The 21,208-nt window shown below is 42.2% G+C and overlaps 1 protein-coding gene across 16 annotated transcripts in view; it reads left to right on the top strand.

Annotated features, from left to right (window-relative positions):
- The first annotated feature begins 2,891 nt into the window (after window positions 1-2,891).
- The window catches only part of DLG1 (discs large MAGUK scaffold protein 1), a 151,186-nt gene continuing 132,869 nt past the window's right edge, over window positions 2,892-21,208 (top strand). For 6 of the 16 annotated variants that reach the window (XM_067002581.1, XM_067002568.1, XM_067002567.1 and 3 more), the window contains exons 1-3: window positions 2,893-3,253; window positions 3,481-3,612; window positions 20,207-20,373. In XM_067002581.1, coding sequence (XP_066858682.1) covers window positions 3,235-3,253; window positions 3,481-3,612; window positions 20,207-20,373 — 318 coding nt within the window. In that variant the 5' untranslated portion in view covers window positions 2,893-3,234. Of the gene's footprint in view, window positions 3,254-3,480; window positions 3,613-4,638; window positions 4,731-20,206; window positions 20,374-21,208 lie in introns of those variants that run through there. The other 10 variants (XM_067002566.1, XM_067002569.1, XM_067002563.1 and 7 more) reach the window with 3 other exon arrangements.

Genomic DNA, 21,208 nt, shown 5'->3' with positions numbered 1-21,208 from the left:
TTTTCTGTTATTAGTAACGCTGATGTCAAAATCTCTTGAGTTACACTTATTCCTCCTCAACAGGCAGCAATTCTTTTTGCTGAAGTAATATTGATTCTAGCAATATGCCACCTTATGCACCACTGTCCAACTTGAAATGAGTAAATGTACCATTATTTATTGAGTTAGGCTACCCCACCTTCTGCTGTAATGGAGTTCGTCTGGGCTCAATTACTGTTGTATTCTCTACGCCTTACTGATAATTGTAAACTCTTGCAATGTAGTGATGTCCGCTGTCCTTTTTGTCTTGTTTTTCAAAGGATTGTTGCTGCATTGATTGGTGTTTTAGGTGTGGATCTAGTGAATATTTCCTGTAGTCTCCTGCTCTGAGCTTGTCATTACCTCTCCAGTTACCATGTGTGATGCCAGCTGCAACACATTTCCCTGCTATTTCGAGTGGTCCCTGTGGCTGCTGACTTGTTCCAGTGGCACTCAAGAGGGTCCCGAGACAGCTGGAGTGCAGTCACAGCCCTCCATGCCATGTAGCTGTGTCCAAAGCAAGACTGCTGTGAGGCATAAGGTGTCCGATAGCATTCCTGTTCGCTGCGGTGGGGTGCCAGCCGTACAGGTGATGTTTCTAGATCATGAAGAGCCATTTTCAAACTGGCAGCTGGCCTGCCTGACAAGGTGGGAACTGGTGTAGAATCAGGTACAACCCCCTGGCAAGGGTCACCACAGTGGTCATTTTCAGAGCAGATACCTGCAAACATGCTCTGCCATAGTTTCAGAAAATTGCGTACTGCTTTATGTCAAAAGCTGCCTGCTCTCACATCATGTGTGCCCCCAGAGCACAACCTCTGCGAGCAGGCAGAGCAAGGTGTGTGTTGCAAAGCTGCCTGCCCTCGCCAGGGGTACGGTCCCACACGCAGGGTCCCATGCAGGCTGCTGTCAGCAGGGGCAAAAGAAGGGGTTTAATGGTGGGAGAGGGCCCCGTCTGTCAGATCCTGGGCCGTTTCTGCGGCCAAGAAGGCTACAATGGAGACAGGCATAATTGTTCTGGAGTTCCTATGCCAAGGGTCATTCTGGACCACAGCCAGGACGTGCTGAGCTCAGCATAATGCTGACTTGTGTGCTGACCAAGTCAGTCACAATTTAAGTACAAGCCTTTCTGTATGCTGCCTATAATGGTTTGATTTAAATTGATGTTCCTTAAGCAGTAGCATAAATGATGCTTTGGTTCATACCCTGTTACCCCCTGCTCCATGGGAACTACACCATTTCCTTAAAACTGGACTCAAATAAGGAGGCATGCAATATAGGATAGTTTTACAACAGATGCTTACTGCAGTGTACTAGGAAAAATGCCATTTTCCATTCATGGGATAACTTCTATGTGTGCCGGAATTTCCAAACCACTTTATATACTTAAGTTTAATACTATGAATTCTGGTTCAACCACTTTCAATCAACAAATATCCTCCTAAAACTGAAACAGAAGTGCTGGGAACAAGCACCACTCTCTGAGGTGCAGTAAGGCTCACCTAATTGCTTCCTGACTTGCTGATCCGTCATCCTGACCTCTCTTTGATGTTTTCTTTCCTTTTTTTTTTTTTTTTTTCCTGGAGCATTATTAACAAGTGAGAAATGCTGTCTCAGGGTGTTGTATATGGGATTATTTCTCTAACCCCAGCACAATGACCGTATGTAATAGGATTATCTCTTATTTAAAACTTACAAACTTTGGAAACATCAAGTCCTGTTTAGGCAAAAGTAGTTTCTTTATGGTGGTTCCTTTAATTGCAATTTTTTTTTTTTTTACTTTGTAATAACACATTTTTGTCCGTCAGCAAACCAACCTCACTGCTGCAGATGCCTCCTTTCTGCTAGCTAAATTTAGGCTGTTCTTCCTCTCCTCCCGCATATACACTCTTCTGACATCAAGAGGAATATGGCCCCTTTTAGAGTGCATTTATTGCTGTTGTAAACAGTGAAAACAGATGAGGCCAGACGATGGAGGCTTCTGCCAATGTCCCTTCTTAGGCATGTTTTCACTTACAGATACATGAACTGGGGCCAGTTAGTGCCAAACCTCTGAACGTACGACTTGTGTGGAGGAAAAAGGGAAATGTGTGTCAGCAAACACCAAACGCACATTTTACTTTCTTCAAGGAGGTATGTGGACGATTTCACGGTACATAGCTGTGGCAGGAGGAGAAACCCCTGGTAAAAGTCTAAGCACAAAACACGGGAGCGTTGGAGGCAGAGGAGAGGCCTTTTCCAGATCCGGGTTAGACTTGTCGTGGTGTAAATTTTCTTTAAAACTAGGACCACAGCCAAACCCAGTCCTGAGTTTTAGACCTGAGAGGTGCCCGAGTGGCCCGGGAGATTCTTTTCAGACCCTCGCGTTAAGCACGCTGTATGATTTCAGCCGTGTCCGAACCGCCGAGGCACGGCCGAGGATGCGGTCCCGGACGCACACATCCCACCCGCGGGCTCTGCTTTGAACTCCGAGTCCCTTTGTCTCACGCGGAGTTTGAGCCGTCTCGGACCCGCGGCTCCTCCCGCTCCTCCGCCCGCCTGAGGGACGAGCCTCCCCCCGTTTGGGCCACCCACCCCGACCCCCCCCCAGCCTCCGTCCCCCCTTAGGGTCACCCCCAAGCCCCCCCAGCCGCCCGCTGCCCGGCGCTGAGGGACGGGACGGGGCGGGACGGGGGCGGCCCCTCGGCGCCTGAGGGAGCGGCGCGGGGCGGGGCGGGGCGGGGCGGGGGCGGCGAGCGCTCACCTTGCCTCCTCCCCCCCCGCCGAGCAAGGTACCGGCCCCGGGCCGAGCCGCGCGCTGATTGGGCGGCCGCCGGGCCCGGTCACGTGGGAGGGGGGGGGCGCGCTCTCCCCCCCCCACCCCGGCCTCCCGGCCGCCATTTTGCCTGGAAAGTTTGGAATTCCCGAGCGGGGCGAGCGGGAGCGGCCGGCGCCAGCCCTGCCCTGCCCCGACGGCACCGGCCCGGCCCGGGCCGCTTTGCTCCGTCCCGCTCCTCACCGAGGAGGCGCCGCCTCGGCGGGGAGCCCCGAGCGGAGCCGCTCTCCGGCCGGGCAGCCGGCTCGCTGTGTCCGCCCGGCGCCGTGTCCGCCCGCCCGCCCGCCGGTCCCGCTCCCCCCTCAGGGCCCGGCCTGCAGGGGGAGCCGTGCCGCCGCCGCCCCCCGGAGCCGCGCCGGGCTCCGAGCGTGTGAGGCGGAGCCCCGGGGCAGCGCGGCGCCATGCCCGTCAGGAAGCAAGGTGAGCGCCGCACGCCCCCCGGGGCTCCCCGGCTGCTCCGGGACCGGCACCGCGGGGGGCGCGGGGGGCGCGGGGGGTCTCGGGTCCCGGCCCCGTGCCCGAACAAAGCGCGGCCGCGGCGGGGCGGTCCCGAGCTCCGTGCGCCCGCCGTGGGGGCGTGTGTGGGCATCCCCCGGGGCTCCCACCTGTGCCCCGGGGTCACCGGCGCGTCCGCTGTCCGCTTGCAGATACCCAGCGAGCCCTGCGCCTGCTGGAGGAGTACCGCTCCAAGCTGAGCCAGGCGGAGGACAGGCAGCTGCGGAACTCCATCGAGCGGGTCATCAACATCTTCCAGAGCAACCTCTTCCAGGCTTTGATAGGTAAGGGCTGGGTTCCCCCGCGGCGTGCTCAGAGCGGGCTGTTCGCCGTCACTGGCGGCGTTCGGAGGGGAGGATAGCTCCGGCATTACGTTAGAAACCTTGTGCGGTTAGTCCGTGTTTTTGTTTGGCGGGGTAACACGTGCTATTGCCAATCAGCAGCCCACTTGTTTTAGGTAACTTACTTCTCAGGAGTTACTCGGCTGGCCCCCGGCGGCTTAAAACTGGTGTGTGCTGCAATTTTTTTTCCTTCTGGAGCATGTTATAATGGACTGCTTTATGTAGGCTCCTTTCTCACGTGTATTTGTGTCGATCCGGACAATTTCCAAGGAGTATGTTTTTGTTGTGGGTGTGTACGTAACAGGATAGTGAGCGAGTCAAAGTAGTTTTATTTTGAAGTAGTTTTATTCTATTTATTCTATTTATTCTTCTTGCTGAATGACTTCTAAAAAGATTGCAAATAGTATGTTTCAAGTGTAGAGTTAAACTAAATGAGAAGAAATCTCTACTTGGGAAGGCTACAGTTGATTTTTTTCCTTCAGTTGCGTACTAAAGTGGAGTGAAAACATTGCTAATTCTTAGTTTAAAGTACTTTAAATGCTTTTTCCTTGAAAATGCTCACGTAGATCTTGTGGAAGTACCTACATGAAGTTTTGAATCTCATGCACGTCTGTTAGGAGGAGAAAAAAATCAAAACACCTGAACATTAACGTAACTTGCGGAATGCTGACTTGATTTTGAAACTTCTACAGGGAGTTGGTGAGATGTCTTCTCCTTAATTGGTTGTCGCTATTTTTATAGCAGCTAAGGAATAAAGGATTTGTTAATTTACCCTCAAGAGTTACTTTCTTGTTGAGGCTCTGTGTCATTCCCTTTTAACAAAGTAACTTGCGTGTGAATTGTATTAATAATAAACATTGTAGATCGTATAGGTTTCCTTTGTTATTTGGCATTTACCTGGGTTACAGTGTGTGTAGTGTGTCATAACAGTGTCATAGGGCTTTGTAGTGCTGTAGTTTCTCGGAATCTGTATTGTGGTGGAAACATGAGGGCAGGCACAACAGAAACATGTACTGTTGCAAGCCGCATGTTTTCTTCTAGGGCATTTATTTCATGTTCAGGTGGGTTTCCCAAAGATGGTCATCTTACTGAACTGATGGGAAAAGTTCAGGAAAGGCAGTTCTGAAAATAGGTCAGTTTCAGTAGGTCAGTTGCAGGAGCTCTGTGTGTTTCTCTGCAATACTCAACTGATGCCAGGCAGCTCTGTAATGAAAAGTTACGCATCTCTGTGGAACATATGTGAACAGCATTCACTCATCGGTGGATCAGAAGGTTTAAGTATCAGAAATGTAATGTACTGTAGTTACACTTTTTATTTTCACCTGGGAAATTTCACTGTTGATTACCACTCATTGATATTCAATGATGTACCTGTCTGTGGCATGGAATTAGCCTCTGGTATTGTAACCTGCAAGACACGGTGTCTTCTAATATCCACATAAAGACCTTGATTGTCTTAATGACTCTGCACCTAGTAGCAGTTTTCCTTAATCAGGAGGCTACTTTTGTCTCTGCTAGCTTTCTCCTGCAAGAAGAGGAAACAGGGATGTGTCAATGCCTGGGTGGGCTGTATGGCCTGTTTTCTGATCTTGTCAGATGTTATGCTGCAACCATACGATACTAGGTTTTGCCCAGTTCAGTCGATCTCTGCACACGCTTTAGGTGTCGTGCTTCTTGGATGCCTTGCATTAACTTTGCGTTTACTGCTTAACTGTGCGATTGGTTCTCTGAAAGGTCATAGCACAGAAGTCTGGTACCTTCCAAGCAATTTATGCTGTCCACTTTAATCTTTCTCTTTTAACCTGCTTCTTTCCTTGGAAATATGTCAGAGGAGTTTTTGTTCGGGGCAGGCTGTCCGTGACTATTGGTTTTCTGGAAGCATCTTTGTATGGTGTGACTACTGCACGGAGTCACACAGGAGGGGAGCGACACCTTGGAAAAGGTACTGTTTGGAGGACGGCTGTGTTGATTGGGAAGCCTTTGAGTTTGTTCCTGTTTATCCTCTTCCCATGAAGATTTGGGAGCAGTCTGGTTAAAGTGGTATTGCAGGTTAGACTTATCTGAAATACTGCATTTTTAATTAACTCGTACCTGATTTTTTTTAAGTGTGACTTCTAAAGGAGTTGGGATGCATCCCTGACTTAAGTATCTGATGCTGCTCTGACAGAAGGTTCCAAGCTCAGCTATGAATTTATTTCTGAAATAGATACATTTTCTAGAAAGCATGCCATTTCTAGTTTTTGCTCTTTTTAATAGTCAAAAGAGAAAGGTAAACCACTAAAAAAAAAAACCCAACAAAGCCAGACAAACAAAATGACTTCTATCCATTTATTTTTTTGCTTTTTCTGCCAAGTTACTGCACTACATCCAAGACCCGCCTGTCCATGATAGGTGAGAATGTTTGTGAAGGCTGCAGTCAAGATCTGCTGTCAACTTCATGCATCTTTTTTAGTGTGATTTTTAACTTGGCAATCAAATAATGTTCTTTCAAGCAAAAAATACACATGATTTTATACACAGGAATATGTCTGTATTTTTATAGTGGGGGAAGTCTGTAGCTTTTTCTTCAGGAATACTTAATATTTCATCTATTTAGATTCACATTAAATATTTTTTTTGTGAATTTCAATTTGGATGCTGAAGAATAAATGGTATTCTCACTTTTTTTTTCCACATTATCCTTTCCTTTAATTCTTCCAACAGATTTTAGTTCAGCAATCTTACGCACTTGGCCTACTTCTTAAATATAAAATTAGGCTTTAAAGTGTTTTGAGTTAGGATGATGACTAACCAATGTGAACAACCTCTGTTACAAAATTGACATTATCACATCAATGTTTTTTCTAAGTGAAATAAAAAAATTGGTAACCAGATGTTAGTGACATCCTTAAAACAGCATGTGAAAAAGCCTGTATTTGATATTCTGTGTTCTATGATGTGGTATTCCCATTCCACTCAGTTCCACCAGCCAAGAGTAATGACATCTGATTCTTTAATAAAATAGATACTAGCAGCCTTTAAAATCAGTTTGAGAAAGAGCGTTGGTTTTAAGTAAATTTCTTATTTTACAGTCTGAGTATTGTGTAGCATCTTTTCTACCTTACGATTTCCTGGTAGTAGCTAAAAATAGCTTGTTATTGATATACTGATAATTGGTGTGGTGAGTCAGTTTATTAAATGACCAAAGAAAGATATCCACCTAAGGAGAGGTGGGATATGATTTAATTTCACTTCAGTAAAGAATTCATTATTAATCTTGAAATAACGAGGTAATGCTTCTGCAGATAAGTCTTCTAGCTTAGGTTTTTTAAGCTTTTAAAGAAGACACAGGTTCTTGTACAGATACAGATATATGCTGTTTTTATATTTTTGAAACTGTAAGAGGGGGAACACTTGGATATGGAAGGCTAATGCTTGTAAGGGAGGTGCTTGTGAAGCAGACTTGCGTTTATAAACAGAATCTTTTTGTGTAATTGAAGCCTGTTTGTTTTGGATGGGTTGAGTGCTGCAGCTGACTGACCATACGGAAAATAGTCTTCTGAAATTAAAAATATTACTAGCTGTAGCTATAAACACGAAGTAGTTTACTACTTTCAGAAATATTCATTTCTCTCACAATAGCTAACTCCATTTGCACAGGTGTCAGGAAAAAGGAATTTTAAAACGGTCTCTGTGTACTCTGGCAATGGAGTTGGCTGTACTGCCTTATTTGTATTCTTTCTTGCCTGTTCTATCTTATTTTAACCATTTTTTTTATAGCTGTGCGTATGAAGACTTTTAAAATGGCAAATTTGACGGTTGGAGGCAGAATGTGGTAAATTTTGTATATGTGACTGGCCTAATTCATTTAATTTGTAGTCCTTTTGCATGAAGGTATCTTATTGATGGTGCTTGTGTGCCGACCACTGCTGACAATAAATATCTGGCATGGGAAATTTTTGAAGAAAAAAGTAGTGGTTTCTGTAATCCTCACTGAACCAAGAAACATCTTTCCCCTCCTTCCAGTGATTAAGTTTTTTAACCATTGTCTGGATTATTTAGCATTATTAATCGGACAGAATATATTAAAAGTGCTGTTTATGTTTTTACATGCCAGAGAAATAAGTCTTTTCTCTGGAGTCTATGTGAAACTGCTGGTTACATTAATGCAAACAGTTGAGATTTATCAGCAGTCTGACTGGGGCTGAAACTTCTAGCAGTCGGTAGCTTTCTGAGCTCTGTCCACATTGGCTTTCTGAAGTGAACTAAGGGAACAGCCCTAGATTTCAGGCTGAAGTGGGGTCAGCACTCCTCAAAGTCGGGACCCTTTGGAGTGGACTGACCAAATGCCCAGCAGATGGCAGGTGGCCCCATGTCTCTGAGTTCTCTGGCATCCCTGTAGATGTTCTTGCTCTTTTAGCTATCTTTCAATTAGCTGGCGCGGAAGTAATTTCTGTACTTGCTAGCTAAATTAAAGTCAAATGCAATTAAAGCAGAAGCTTTCTGCATAACCAAACTCTTGGGAAAACTTTGGTATCAGCTTTTATTTCAATGATATCGTTAGTTAATAGAACATATGGTGTGATGACACAGTTAACTTTCCAAATTGGCTCAGGCTTGAGAGAATTTTAGTCGTGGGTATGTGTCGTTTTGTAACACTGCTCTTTACTCAACTTGAGGGAGGAAGGCTACCTTGTGGACTACTTGCCTTTTTTTTCTAATTGCAACTGAGGCCCTTGCACAAGTTTGTTCAGACTTGGCAGAATAATATTTACATTACCAGTCCAAAAATTCTTGACACTTAGTCAAGGATCTGGTGAGATAGTGAATATTGCTTTTTTATTAGATGAAGATTCTGAGAGAATTAGATCTTCTGTTATGTTGCATGCCATTGAAATTGTAGTTGCTAAATATAGGGTATTTTTAGCTTGAAATCTTATCCTTGCTGCATTTTTGTGACACCCCTCCCTCCCATCCCCAGATTATAACTTCTGTAACATAACATCTTTGCTCTTTTTTGAGACCGAAACGTTCATCAATACAATTCGTGCAACTTTAAGGTGTTTGCCTGCGTTTCAGCTGGGTTTCCTAAGGATGCAGTGTGATTAGGCTTAGTGTAGTCTCATTCCTGAAACTTCTGCAAAGGTTCATCTGTTTCAGCTGGATTTGACATAGAGTTGTCTTCCAAGGTAGTTAATTACTGATTATTTTCATGTATTTTGCATTATCTGGATGGAGGGAGGATAAGACTGACAGTTAACTTAGTGTCCTGTTGTCTGGAGTGTTAATTCAGCTGTGAGTATGCTACTGCCATGTAGTTTGTTGCTGCTTAAGAATGTCCCAGATTGTTGGAAGAACTTCATGTCACCCTGTTGAAGGAATGCAATGATGAAGGAAACAGATGCTCGCTGCTCCTCCTTTTTAAAGAACTACCTATCATTTTGTTTGTACGTATGGAACGCAGCTTGGTAGTGTGGCAGGTTCTGGGGTCGTCGTGTAGGCATATGCTTGCTGTATTCCTGTTCTTTTGATGGTTTTAAATGTTCTCTGTGCCGCATACTTGTGCGTGTTTGTGACAGTGCAGTGGGATTAGGAGCTGCTTTTGGTAGTCTAAAATAGGACGGAAGGCTAGTGTTAGTTGAGGAGTTGCTGGTGTGCAGGCAAACAGTATTGTGGCGAGAGAGTATCCTTGTGGTTCTAGTGGTTGTGTTCAGCTTTCAGTAGCTGAAATTTGTCAATTACAGCATTACTCTCTTCACAGTGCTGCCATTAAAAGGAGTTTATTTACAAGAAAACTTTGTCAATAAATCTGCTGTTTATCCATGAAAAGAAAGCTGAACTTAGGAATAATTGCTGTAGTTTCCAGGTTCTGGAAAAGTTTACCTGCTGTATGGTTCTTCGCTCTTTCTTCCTGTGTTCCTTCAAAGAAAGAATCTCCCTCAGGATTTGCTTCAGTGCTTGGGAGCAATGAAGAGGAAGGGGGAAAGTGCAAGAGTGAGTGTTTGCTTTTGATCTTACCATTGCTGCCGTGGTGATCCCAGCAGTGAGGGCAGAACATCTTGGTCAGCTCTGCAGCTGCAATGCCGTGTGCCTGGTTACTCTGGGGTTTGTCCTGTGCATCTTGTGGCCTGCTTTTTGAGGAATGGTGTTTGCTTTGATGCAGGTGGAATGAGTCTTCAAAGAAACTGAAGTCTAACAGTGGCTGAGTTGTCTCCTTGCACAGATGGTTTCCTGAATTCTAACTAGGCCAAATTTGGAGGAATGTTAAGGGACTGCAGGAGGTGTAGGGCTGACACTAGAATAACCTTCTGAACTTCATGTTTCTTCTCTAAATTAAGAGAAGCTGTGGAGCTCTTTGGTAAAGCTTTTACAGGGATTTTGTAATGCATATATATCTTCCCAGCCATGTCCTCAAAAAAATTTGTTGTTCTGGTTTGAATTTCAAAAGGTAGTCAGTCTAGGACAGAAATACAATAAAGAAAACTTGCGGACAAATTGTGAAAGTATTGCAAGTTTAAGTAAGTCCCATTTTCAGAACCTTGTTTTAGAATTTGGCTGCAGGAAGTGTGCAAGTATTACTGCTGGGGGAGGTGGTAGTGTGTGGTGCCACCAGTGCCAGATAATTACCTTAAAGTCTACCAGCTCACGGTTGGCAAAATAGGAAAAAAACATATAAAAAAAAAATAGTGCTTTTGCTGTCTCTTTCAAACGGAGGGCTGTGCACCTGTATGGAAGCACAGATGTCCGAGTGGGAACTTACCCCAAAAAAGGTGTGGTGTTTTTTGTTGTTTTTTTTTTTTGTTCCACCCCTCCCGCCCCCTTCTCCAAACTTCATTCCTTTGGAAAGAATCCTTCTCGGTCCTGTACTAGTACTACTTAGGGGAGACCCTACAATTAATGCTTACCAGTAGCACTTGTGCCCCTGTCAGGTTTCTGTTATCTGATGATAATAAATATATCCTTTTAAGATAAAGGTACATTGTTATATTGGCCATTAATAGTTTGGAACTGCAGTTTAGTTACTTGGAGAGGGTGGATAACCGGGAGTTCATATATATACATATATATATATATTTTTTTTTTCCCGACCTAAGTTGATGAGTAAGTGCGCAGGAGGTAATATTTAATGGAAAACAATTTGGACTGCAGGAGGTGGTTATGCCAACTTTGAACTGTGTGATGACAATTTTAAATTCTTTAAGTTTTTACTGTTAACTCCGAACATAGAGGGCAAGACCCTGTGGGATTCTGAAGGAAAATTGGAAAGAGGCCATCTGAAAATAGGCTGAAGAAGCAATCAGGGAGAAGAGAGGAAAATGTGAGTGAACCATTTGGAAAATAGAAGTGGACAGGCTGGCAAGGAGCTGGACGTGTCTCACTGTAAAAAGCAGCCGGACAAGTGAGAGTAAGCAACTAGATCTGAGGTTAGATGAGAGCAGTTTCAGCTGAGTGCAAATTATGGTGCATCTGTGTCAGAAGTGGAAATTAATATTTTCCAGAGTTAGAGAGCTAGAAGTTGTGTGAGCAGAAGGAAGGCCTAAAGCATCAGACACGGTCGCTGAAACAAGTGGAAGGGTTGAGGAGGACGAAATGGGTGCTGCAGCTTGTAGCAAAGGATCCAGCAGAACAGAACCCAACCCAACGTGCATGGTGGGAATGTTGCACTACAACTTAAATTTTTCAAGACAACTTGATGGTGCACAGCAGTAATCAACTTATGTTTAAAAAGTAAACAAACAAACCAACCCTGAAGCAGGGTTCCTCATGAGGCTGGTTTTCTCTTTCCATACTATGAATACAAACATTTCTTTCTCCTGGGGGTGGGGCTGAAGGATGAATGCACAAAGAGAATACTTAGTTGGCTCTGTTGGCTTGGCAAATGAATATGAAGCTTCTCTTCACATTTATATTTTCTTGTTGATTACTAATCATCCACTTTTCAGGTCTAACATTCAAGTTTATTTGCATTAATTGGATTTTCTTAGCTTGATATAGCAGGTGAAGTAACGCAGAATTGTGACTTCCTTAGAGTTAGTACGAACTGCTTTACAACTGAAAAATGGAAATCTTGTATCATTGGTAGACTCTTTTTGCCTTACTTACATTTTGTGCATCTATTATATAGGGCTGCTAAGGACTTGGCAGAAGCCATACATCTCAAATTGCTCTGAACTGAAATAACACGTTGACCTTTGTTTTCCTTTCTAGAAGTTTTAAGACTTAAGTTTTAGCTGCTTCAGCTGCTTTAGCAGCAGGAAGCCCTAAGCAAGAAAGATCCTTTTTTTCCTCCCCTCTCCTAGCTATTGAGACCTGTGTAATTCATAAGTGGGTGACATATCTTCCCAGCCAACCTATAGATAACCAAGCTGTTAGCAGGCTTGTTTATGAATTTACGTGTATTTGGAGAAGTCAGGCTTTTGCATCTGCTGTATTTGGATGAATATGTTTGATAAGAGGCAGATGAATGAGAGATGACAAAGGAATTGTTCATGTAGATGGATCTACAGGTGAAATACTAAGCTGAAATAAGTCAACTTGTTAAGGAATTCGTAAGCTCCTTGATCACTTGCAAGCCTGAGGAAGCATGGTTGCAGTCAGAGGCGTTCTTCTGAGCAAAGCTGGTATTAAAATGCTACGTGCTGTAAAGTCAGTATGTTGATGTAAATGTACCTGGTGGTTTTCTGACTTCTTTGACATTGGCTGAAGTTGGTTTGTTTGCCTGCTGGAAAGGCAGTACCTCATCAATGTCAGTGTAGAGTTTAACTATAGCTGGAACGCACTAATGCTTGAGAATAGGTTTCACTTCAAGTCTCTTTTGCTTTTATGCTGCTTCTGTGAGACTCAGGCTGAGGAGCTCATTATTAAAATGTCCATGTCGAACTGTAAGGGCTTGATTTCCAAGTAGTGTGATCTTGTAGGAACTCAGAGTATTAACATAAGGCTGCAAGGTATTTCTCTGAGTTGAGCATCGCCCACCTGGAACAGGTATTGACATTGTGAGGAGTTCCATGAATGTGTCAGCTTGGTGTTCAGTAGCAATCCACGTCAACTGAATGGTAGGAACATTTAGGAAAGCAGTTAAGAATAAAACGGTGCTGATTATGACGACAACTGTAAAAAACCTAGTTGTGCTCAGTTCTCTCATACAGGTTATGGTGTTTTGGTCTCTTCCTTTCCTGTGGTCTCAAAAGGATGGAGTAAAAATAGAAAAAGTTGGAGGAACAACAACTTGGTGACAAGAGGTAGCAGGAGGCTCCTGCACAGAGAATGTCAGAGAACGTAAGTTTTAGGACACTCCAGCCTAAAACTGAGCAGCACGTAGAAGGGTAATTAAGGATGTATCATAATTGGCATCAGACAAGAACTAAGGGGCATCAAATGAAGCACGTCATTAGGTGGAGCTAAACCCAAGGAATGCAGGCTTTTGGATGCTGCATAGACTGCCTTCTCCAGGGCTTGCTTTGAGTGCAGAAATTCAAGGAACAGGAAGCTGAACATATTTGCAGAAGAGAAAGCCATTGATGGGTCCTAAATATAGAGCCTCTCAGTGGCTTAAGAAATCTGCAGATGGCAAGTCTTTTGAACTTACAAGCGTATTTGAGGAATATTACCATGTTTGTCGCATTCGTGTATTTTTAAAGATAAATGTTATGATCACAACTAGCATTATGGACTAGATCCAGTGCAGCAACTCGCGTGTGCTGATCAGAAGCTTTCTGAAACTTGTCAGTTTTCACAAAAGTGTTCAAAGAAAAAACAGTACAACTTTTTTTTTTTCCCTCTTTGGGAAAGGTGGAAGATTGAGGGTATACTGACCCATCTCTCTGGAATAAGATAGGCTTTTAAAACAAATTACAGATTGGGAGTGAATTTTGAGCTACACTAAGGAAGTTTTTTACTGTTAAATGCATTGGATTTTGAAATACTTTTGTTGTTCTTATTTGAAGAAGGCTGAAAGTAGCTGATGAATGCTTACTCATATTACCTATATAGCTTAATTTACTCTCGAAGTTTTTGTAATGATTTAAACAGTCTTTTTTCTGTGTCATCCGTGGAAGCAATTGTGTGCAGCTCTTTTGTTGCCCCATTGCTGTTTTTCCTCTCTCTTTAGCTGATCCTTCTCACACTCAGGAGGAGTTTAATTATATCTTGTGGACAGGGGAGGTAGTGGGAAGGGATCACCACAACATCTCCAAAAGATTCTTCTGGGTTAGTGGATTAGAATGCAAAATAGGAATTGAGTTTATGAAAAATGTGCCAACCGAAAGCAAAGATAAACTTTCTAAATTAATTCTTTGTGCACAAAGATGTTAAATGCATTAAAACTGAAAATCTCTGAATGAGAGTAGAATTAATGGCATCTCTATTTGGTGCATTAACTTGTGTGTGTTGTGTTAAGTTTATAACTTTGTAGTGTATGGCGTAAGGGCAACAGTTGGCTGTTTTACCTGCACCCTGTCCAGTGCAGTCTGTTGCAGTAAATGTCCGTGTTTTAGTCCATGAAATGTTAAGCTTGTCTGGAATTTCCTGGCGTTTATTTAAGTAACACCTCCTATAACCCACAAATGGCCAAGATGCTTAAAGTTTAAAAATGCAAACCCTAAAAACAGTCGATTACTGTGCTCATCAAATGACTATTTTTAATTAAAAGAAAGAAAAAACTAAAAACTTTTTAAAGTAGTAAATGCCAGTGAAATTTTACCTATTCCCTTGATACTGTAACATTAAAGGTCCATTATCAGGATTTTAAAATAGAACCTGAAGAACAACAGCATGTTAAAAAATAAAAATCCAGGGAGTTGTTTAATACTTGTTGGAAAGCCAAAAGCTCGTATCAACTGTCTTTTGTGCCTGTCTGTAACACACTTAGCCAAGTCTGAAAACGAAACTGACTTTGAACTGTAAGCCACTATAATTGTGTACTTTAGCATTTGCTTCATGTTACAGCCTTTCTCTGAAAGTAGTGTCCAGTCCCTTTCCAGAGAGAGCATATGACTTTTATGAGTGCAAAATAGTGACTTTACAGGTTGCAAATGCTGTACCTGCAGGACTTCCTGAAACTCAACTTGGAAATATAAGTAAATTCAGACCATAAGGGGCTTGGGAGCTCTTGTTCTTATTTTTTTGACCTTTTAAGGGATAATTTTTGAAGACTTATTACTGGATTGGTTTTGCATATGTTACCTGTGATTCCCATGCCTGTGTAGTTAATACTGAGATACTGTAATCATCTCAGTTCCTTTCTGGTCCTTGCTCTGGCTGATGGTGGTTAATGTAAAACGTTGTCTGCAGGCGTGTGACCTGCAATTATATATGCTCGCTATTCCTTGTAATTGTTAAAGGAGGTTTGAGGTATACTATTGGTTTTATTGTGTTTTGGCTGTTAGATAACTTCAGTGTTCCATCTTCAAAGTTCCGTCAAAAGAAGAGCAGCAAACTGTTTATCCTTGTTGAACTTCTTATGACAACTTACTTATCCCAAAAGCTTACATCACTGCCAAAGTTTCCTTAAAGGGCTCACAGAGAAAATCGTAAAGGTGACTGGAGAAGATCTCTTGTCTGTTGCAACTTGAGTTCTCAGAGATATGGGGCTGGCATCAAGTGTATAGGGATTAAATCTTACCGCAATCCAGTGTTATATATGGCTTCATTTTGAGATGTTCAGGCAGTTTACCAATCTGGGGTATGGTTTGTGATGTTAGTTTTATTTGAATAAGGCTAGGTGCTGCACTACCTGTACTGTTTACTTTGTTTTTTCTAGTTGGAGCACTTTGCCAGTTGGTTGCATTCAAGCTGCAGACTGGGTTGCTTCAGATCCCAACAGATCATTGCACGGTATCTCCACATGGGCACCAGAAAATGCACCTTAAAGGCAAAGCCAAGAATGCTAGCCTGAAGTCATAACAGCCTAATCAGAAAGCTATTATTAGTCACAGCGATATCAGCATACTTTGTATTATATGCTGTTAATATTCACAAGCTTTCTTGTACCTGCCCCTTCCTGCGGTGCCGTGCTCACATTCCCACTGCCTTAAGGCAGCTGGCTTCAGCCACGGAACTGATTTGCTGGGGGGACAGGGCAGGGAATGGGAGACTGGTGCTGCGAATCCTTCCCTGGGAGATGTGTGATGATGGCTTCTTCCTCCTCGCTGTTGTCGTCTTGAGGTTGCTTCTGTTTGCTAATGTACTCTGCACGTTATTTATTCATTATTTTGCAGTTCCACATTTGAATTATTTTCTTTGTGTGTGTGGTGTTTGACATACGCTGCATGACTGTTGTTTATTCTGTTGTCCCCCAAACTCTTCTTACCCAGTTCTCAGTGTTGTTTTCTGTTGTGCCTGTATTTTCAGGGCGTGTGCTGTCATCCTATGTGTATGCTGCTTTTTTATTCTAGGGCCATAGGTAACCAGCTCCCTGTAGGATAACTGCTTCTTACTGCTATCTACTAGTTACACAAACACACATGCACGTGTGCTTATATTTTATATATATAAATAATATTTATATACATAAATTGTGTGTGTACTTCTGTATGTTGTATGTATAGCTTTTACTTAGCTTCGGACAGTTGTGTGATATAATACCTATTGATTCCACGTATATTTATAAATTATATTGATTATATTATGTATATGCAAATTTAATATTATGTGTTAGCTGTGTGTATTCGACATATATAAGAGATGTTACACCATAGAATTGTCTGAAGCTAAGTAAAATCTGCACAAAATAATTAAGTAACCTGATCTTTAGATAACTGCTGTTAGAGCTAGACAAACTAAATCAAAGCTGCAGGCAGGCCAAGACGAGTCCAGGGGCCTGGTAAGTAGCTTAACACGAGGCCTGTGGCCTGTTAGAAGTGATGCCAACACCTTGTGTATGGGGTGTCACCTTTCCCTTAAGAAAATGCAGTTGTATGTATCCCATCTTTGACTTGCAGAGTAGCAGTTCATGCATAGGTGAAAGCAGAGAATAACTTCAATCAGCTTTATTTTATTAACTGACTGTACTAAAACCATCCATTTCTGCAGGAAAGGGATATGCACAGGCCTTTGCTTCACAATGAGGTTTTTAGAACGTACGCCCATCATAAGTGATCCCAAAGTGTTCAAGAGGCGTTTGGATAATGCCCTTGATAATATGCCTTAACTTCGGGTTAGCGTGCAAGTGGTCAGGCAGTTGGACTTGGTGATCTTTGTAGGTCCTTTCTTACTGAACTCTTCTCAATATTTTTTAAAAAGTCTACTTTCTGTTGCATGTATTGCAAAAAGCATCAGACAAGCAGAAGTCTTGTGTCTAATTTCTGAAGAGCAGGGAAGAAATCTGTCTGAAGGAATGGGATCGTGTTGCTGATTGCAATCCTTGTCCTCAGAGACAGAACCTCTAGACTGAATTGACAAAGACTTTTCAAGTGCCATTGACCTTACTTAGTTTAGGAGGGGCTGTAAAAATTGATTTGCTTCAGCACTTCTCCTGCCCTTCCAATCACTGTTACGGTTTTTAGTGAATCTGGAACCCACTTGCAAAATTCATTTGGGTTTTGATTAATTTTGGTAGACGACAGTTTTTTTTTTTAAGAGTGAGCAGTTTTATCTTCTGATGTATCACATTACCAGTGAATAGGAGCCTGGCCAAAGAATGAAACTAAGATGAGGGCAGAATAGGAGGGGAAAAAATTTGCTAGCAAACTGAGAGGATTGTTTGTTACAACTGCTTACCTTCTTATGGGACTGATAAATTAACAACAAAAAAATGTTTTCTCTTTCATGTCTTAAAAAATCCCTTTTAGTATTGGTGCTCTGTTACTTCCTTCGTGTATCGACTTCTACTCTCGACGTCATTAAACATTGCTGATTTGGCTTACTGTGCTTTTACATGTAAGCGGTCATGATTCCAGGAGGATGAAATTCTTCCCTCAGAGGGTGCTGAGGCCCTGGCCCAGGCTGCCCAGAAAAGCTGTGGGTGCCCCGTCCCTGGAGGTGCTCAAGGCCAGGCTGGATGGGGCTTTGAGCAGCCTGGTCTGGTGGGAGGTGTCCCTGCCCATGGCAGGGGGGTGGAACCAGGTGGTCAGTTAGGTCCCTTTCAACCCCAGCCATTCTGGGATTTTCCCTGTTGGCTGCTATTTTTAAATGTCAGCTAGCTGTTCTAATGTTCCCCTTCTAGTTAGAAAATGCTTTGTTCAACTGTTCTGTGATCTCTGATTGGAATTTTTTTTTCTGTAACTTAGTTTGCGTCTCAGTCTGATAGACGTGAAAAATGCACACTGAACTTGAAAAATGAATCTAATCATAAATGTAACCTAAAAAATGTATTTTACTACCTGCTATCTACAAGAACTGGGAAAATGTCAGAACTTTTTATATGTTAAATAAAAATGCATCGTCAGATTAATAAGAGCTCGTTAGATGTTTTAATCATGCTCACATGATAAAATATTTTTGTAAGCTGACACATAGCAGTAGACCAGAAGGAAAAACCTTTTTAAGGTTGGACTTAGTATGTCTTAAGTTTCTGGCTTCACAAAAATGTAAGCATCCACCACTTATTCCTTGTGTACTTGAATGTATTCAAGGTGCACAGACTGCTTGGCTTAATGTTTGCATTCTGAACAGTAAAAATGTAAATTAATGTTTCCCTTTTTTAAAAAAAAAAAAAAGTATTGTGTAGGCATCAAGTTCTTAGGAATTTTTTTTGGCTTTTGAGCAAGTTCAGGATAAACAGAAACTAATCCCAATATTAAGTGGTGTGTGTATGTCTGACAGCTTTCAATAGTGACTATACTGTTGTGTCCTTCATAGATGGAAGAGTGGAGGTGAAGTGTGGGAAATAACATGCTTTTGAAACAAGGCATTGTGCAGTATGAATAAATGGCTACCTCCGCTGGCAGTGAGACTTAAAAGTACCAGAACTGAGGATAGATGCCCTAGATTTCTGCTGTAAAACACTTGCACAAATAAGCCCTTCCCATAAATAATGTAGTAATCTTCATGTCCTGGTTGCTGTGGATTGCAGCTGCAAGATCAACCTAAAACATCGCTTGTTTTAATATACAAAGTACTGTCTATCGGGGGAAAAAAAACTTGGTATGCTTGATTGATGTATTAATGTTAATGCAGCTACAAGACAAATTTGTCACTGTGGGAGCTAATGTGAAAGGTTTAAAGGCAATTTGTATCTCTTAGGCTGGTTTGCTCCTGTATATCTAGGTCACCTATCGTCTTTGGCAACCCTTACTGTTTCTTCCAATCAGCAGCGCTAAGAGCAAGTGTAACTTTAAAAATTAATGTAAGTAGTCGATAGGAATTTGACTCTTGCTCAGAGAAAAGACGGAAATGGAAGCTGAGAAATTATACTTTTCTGAACTTTTAAAGAGTGGGAGTACAATTTCTGTAGCAAAGTCTAAGTCTGGAATACCACCAACAGTAAGATGTCTCTCATTTGTGTGGTGTTTCTTTTGTGGTGCAACTCTGTCTATAAAGGAATTAGTTACTGTGCCTGTTACCATCTCTGGGCAGCTGCTGAAAAGCTACAAAATTTTGTGGATTTGAACCCTCCTTATTGATGGCTGGATCCTATTTACTTCTTGGGCTAGCCTTGTCTGAAATGTTTGTCTTCTGTGAAGTTGGTGTAATTAAAAACATTAGTTATAACTCCTGTTTATCTTTTTTTTTTTTACTTTCAAGAGGAGCTTAAAAGCTTTATAAAACATATTCTTTATCTGTCCTTGCCTTATCCTATACCTTTTCATATTTATATTTTTTGAGCGATTTTAATGAGTGCTTATAGTTGCAGTAGCAAGTTCTGGATGCTTATGCATCACCCTTGATGCTTCTTTAGATTGCCTTTTTTTTTTTTTTTAGTGGATAGGATGTCAGTAGAAAATAAAAACATTAAACTAATGCAGCCCGATTCTTTTTCCCCAGAAATTTCCAGTTGAGCCCTCAGGGTTGTAGAAAAAACTATTAGTTCATAAACATAACTTGTAATTCGCACTGTTTAATCCTATTTCTGTTGCTTGAGTTATCACCTGTTTTTTCAGCATATCTTGATCAATCTCATTTTTCCTAACTTCTCTTAATTTGTTGTTGCTGATTCCAACAGTATACTTGTATTTTTGTGCTTGTTTAATTAAAATACATACCACAGAAAAGACCTTCTAATATTGGCCTTAAACAGGAGATATCAGACAACCAAAGGCTACATTATTGGATGTTATATATACCATGAACTGAAACAGACACTCATCTCTTCTACTACTCCACTGCAGTTATTCCATATGCTTCTGCTGTTCCTGCTGCAGCTCATGCTGCCAGTAGCGGTTCTACAAATGGCAGAAGCCTGAAGTGAGTGGGGACACGTAAGCGCTGAGGTATGGGGCATAGAGAGAGTTGTGTGTCCTGGGGGAAAGGTCAAGTGGTCGTGGTGATATGGCTTCATCCGTAATACGCAGATAAAGTAGTAGGTATCTAATTTGTTTTGTGGGATGAAAATGTCATGCTCAGAATGTCATAGGCTCCATAGTTACCATCTTCACTGTTTTTTTCCCCACATCTTTAGATATTCAAGAATTTTATGAAGTGACCTTACTGGACAATCCAAAATGCATCGATCACTCTCAACCATCTGAACCAATACAGCCTGTGAACACCTGGGACTTCTCCAGCCTTCCAAGCACAACAGTGACATCAGAAACACTGCCAAGCAGCCTTAGCCCAAGTGTAGAGGTATGTTATCTGTTCTATTTTTCTGATTGAGACTATTAACTCAACTTTCCTACATTTCCTTCATTTTATAAAATACTTACAGTATGAAGTTCAGTAGTCCTAGAGAATTGAACCTTCGGAATGTTTGATAACAGATGCATGCGTTTTGCTTTGTCAGAAACTTGTTTATGAAATGTACCATTAAGTGACCATTGAATTGGATTTACACTCTCAATTTGGAACTTGACAGGTTTAGTATGCATATACCCATCAATATCAACTGCTCATCAGTCACAGCTTCATGAATAACTTGGAAGATTTAAAGCCATAACTTTTTGATAAGAAAACTTTTCCGTTTGTAAGAAAGCTTCAGCTATTTATACAGCTGTGTTTTTAATAGAAGGGCTTTTTTGGGAAATTAGATGAAATCAATTCTCACTAGTGAGTGATAAGAAAACTGAGCAGGGAAAGGCACATTAGTGTATATTAGTGAACAAATTGAATATGAGTCAACAGTGTGCCGTGGCAGCCAGGAGGGTCAACTGTACCCTGGGGTGCGTCAAGAACGGCATTGCTAGCTGGTCGAGGGAAGGGATTGTCCTGCTCTGCGCTGCTGCTGCCTTGCCTCAAGTACTAGGTGCAGTTTTGGGCACCACAGCGTAAGAGCGACATAAAACTGCTCGAGTTTATAAAGGAGGACTGCAAAAATGGTGAAGGGTCTAGAGGGCAAGATGTATGAGGAGCGGCTGAAGTCACTTGGTCTCTTCAGCCTAGAGAAGAGGAAACCGAGGGTAGACCTCATCATGGCCTACACATTCCTCACAAGGCGGAGTAGAGGGGCAGGCCCCAGTCTTTT

Source organism: Anser cygnoides, chromosome 9, assembly GCF_040182565.1.
Source record: "Anser cygnoides isolate HZ-2024a breed goose chromosome 9, Taihu_goose_T2T_genome, whole genome shotgun sequence".
In the NCBI taxonomy this organism is placed as follows: Eukaryota; Metazoa; Chordata; class Aves; order Anseriformes; family Anatidae; genus Anser; species Anser cygnoides.
The sequence above is the reverse complement of the archived record's forward strand: the minus strand, read 5'-3'. Positions and strand labels throughout refer to the sequence as shown.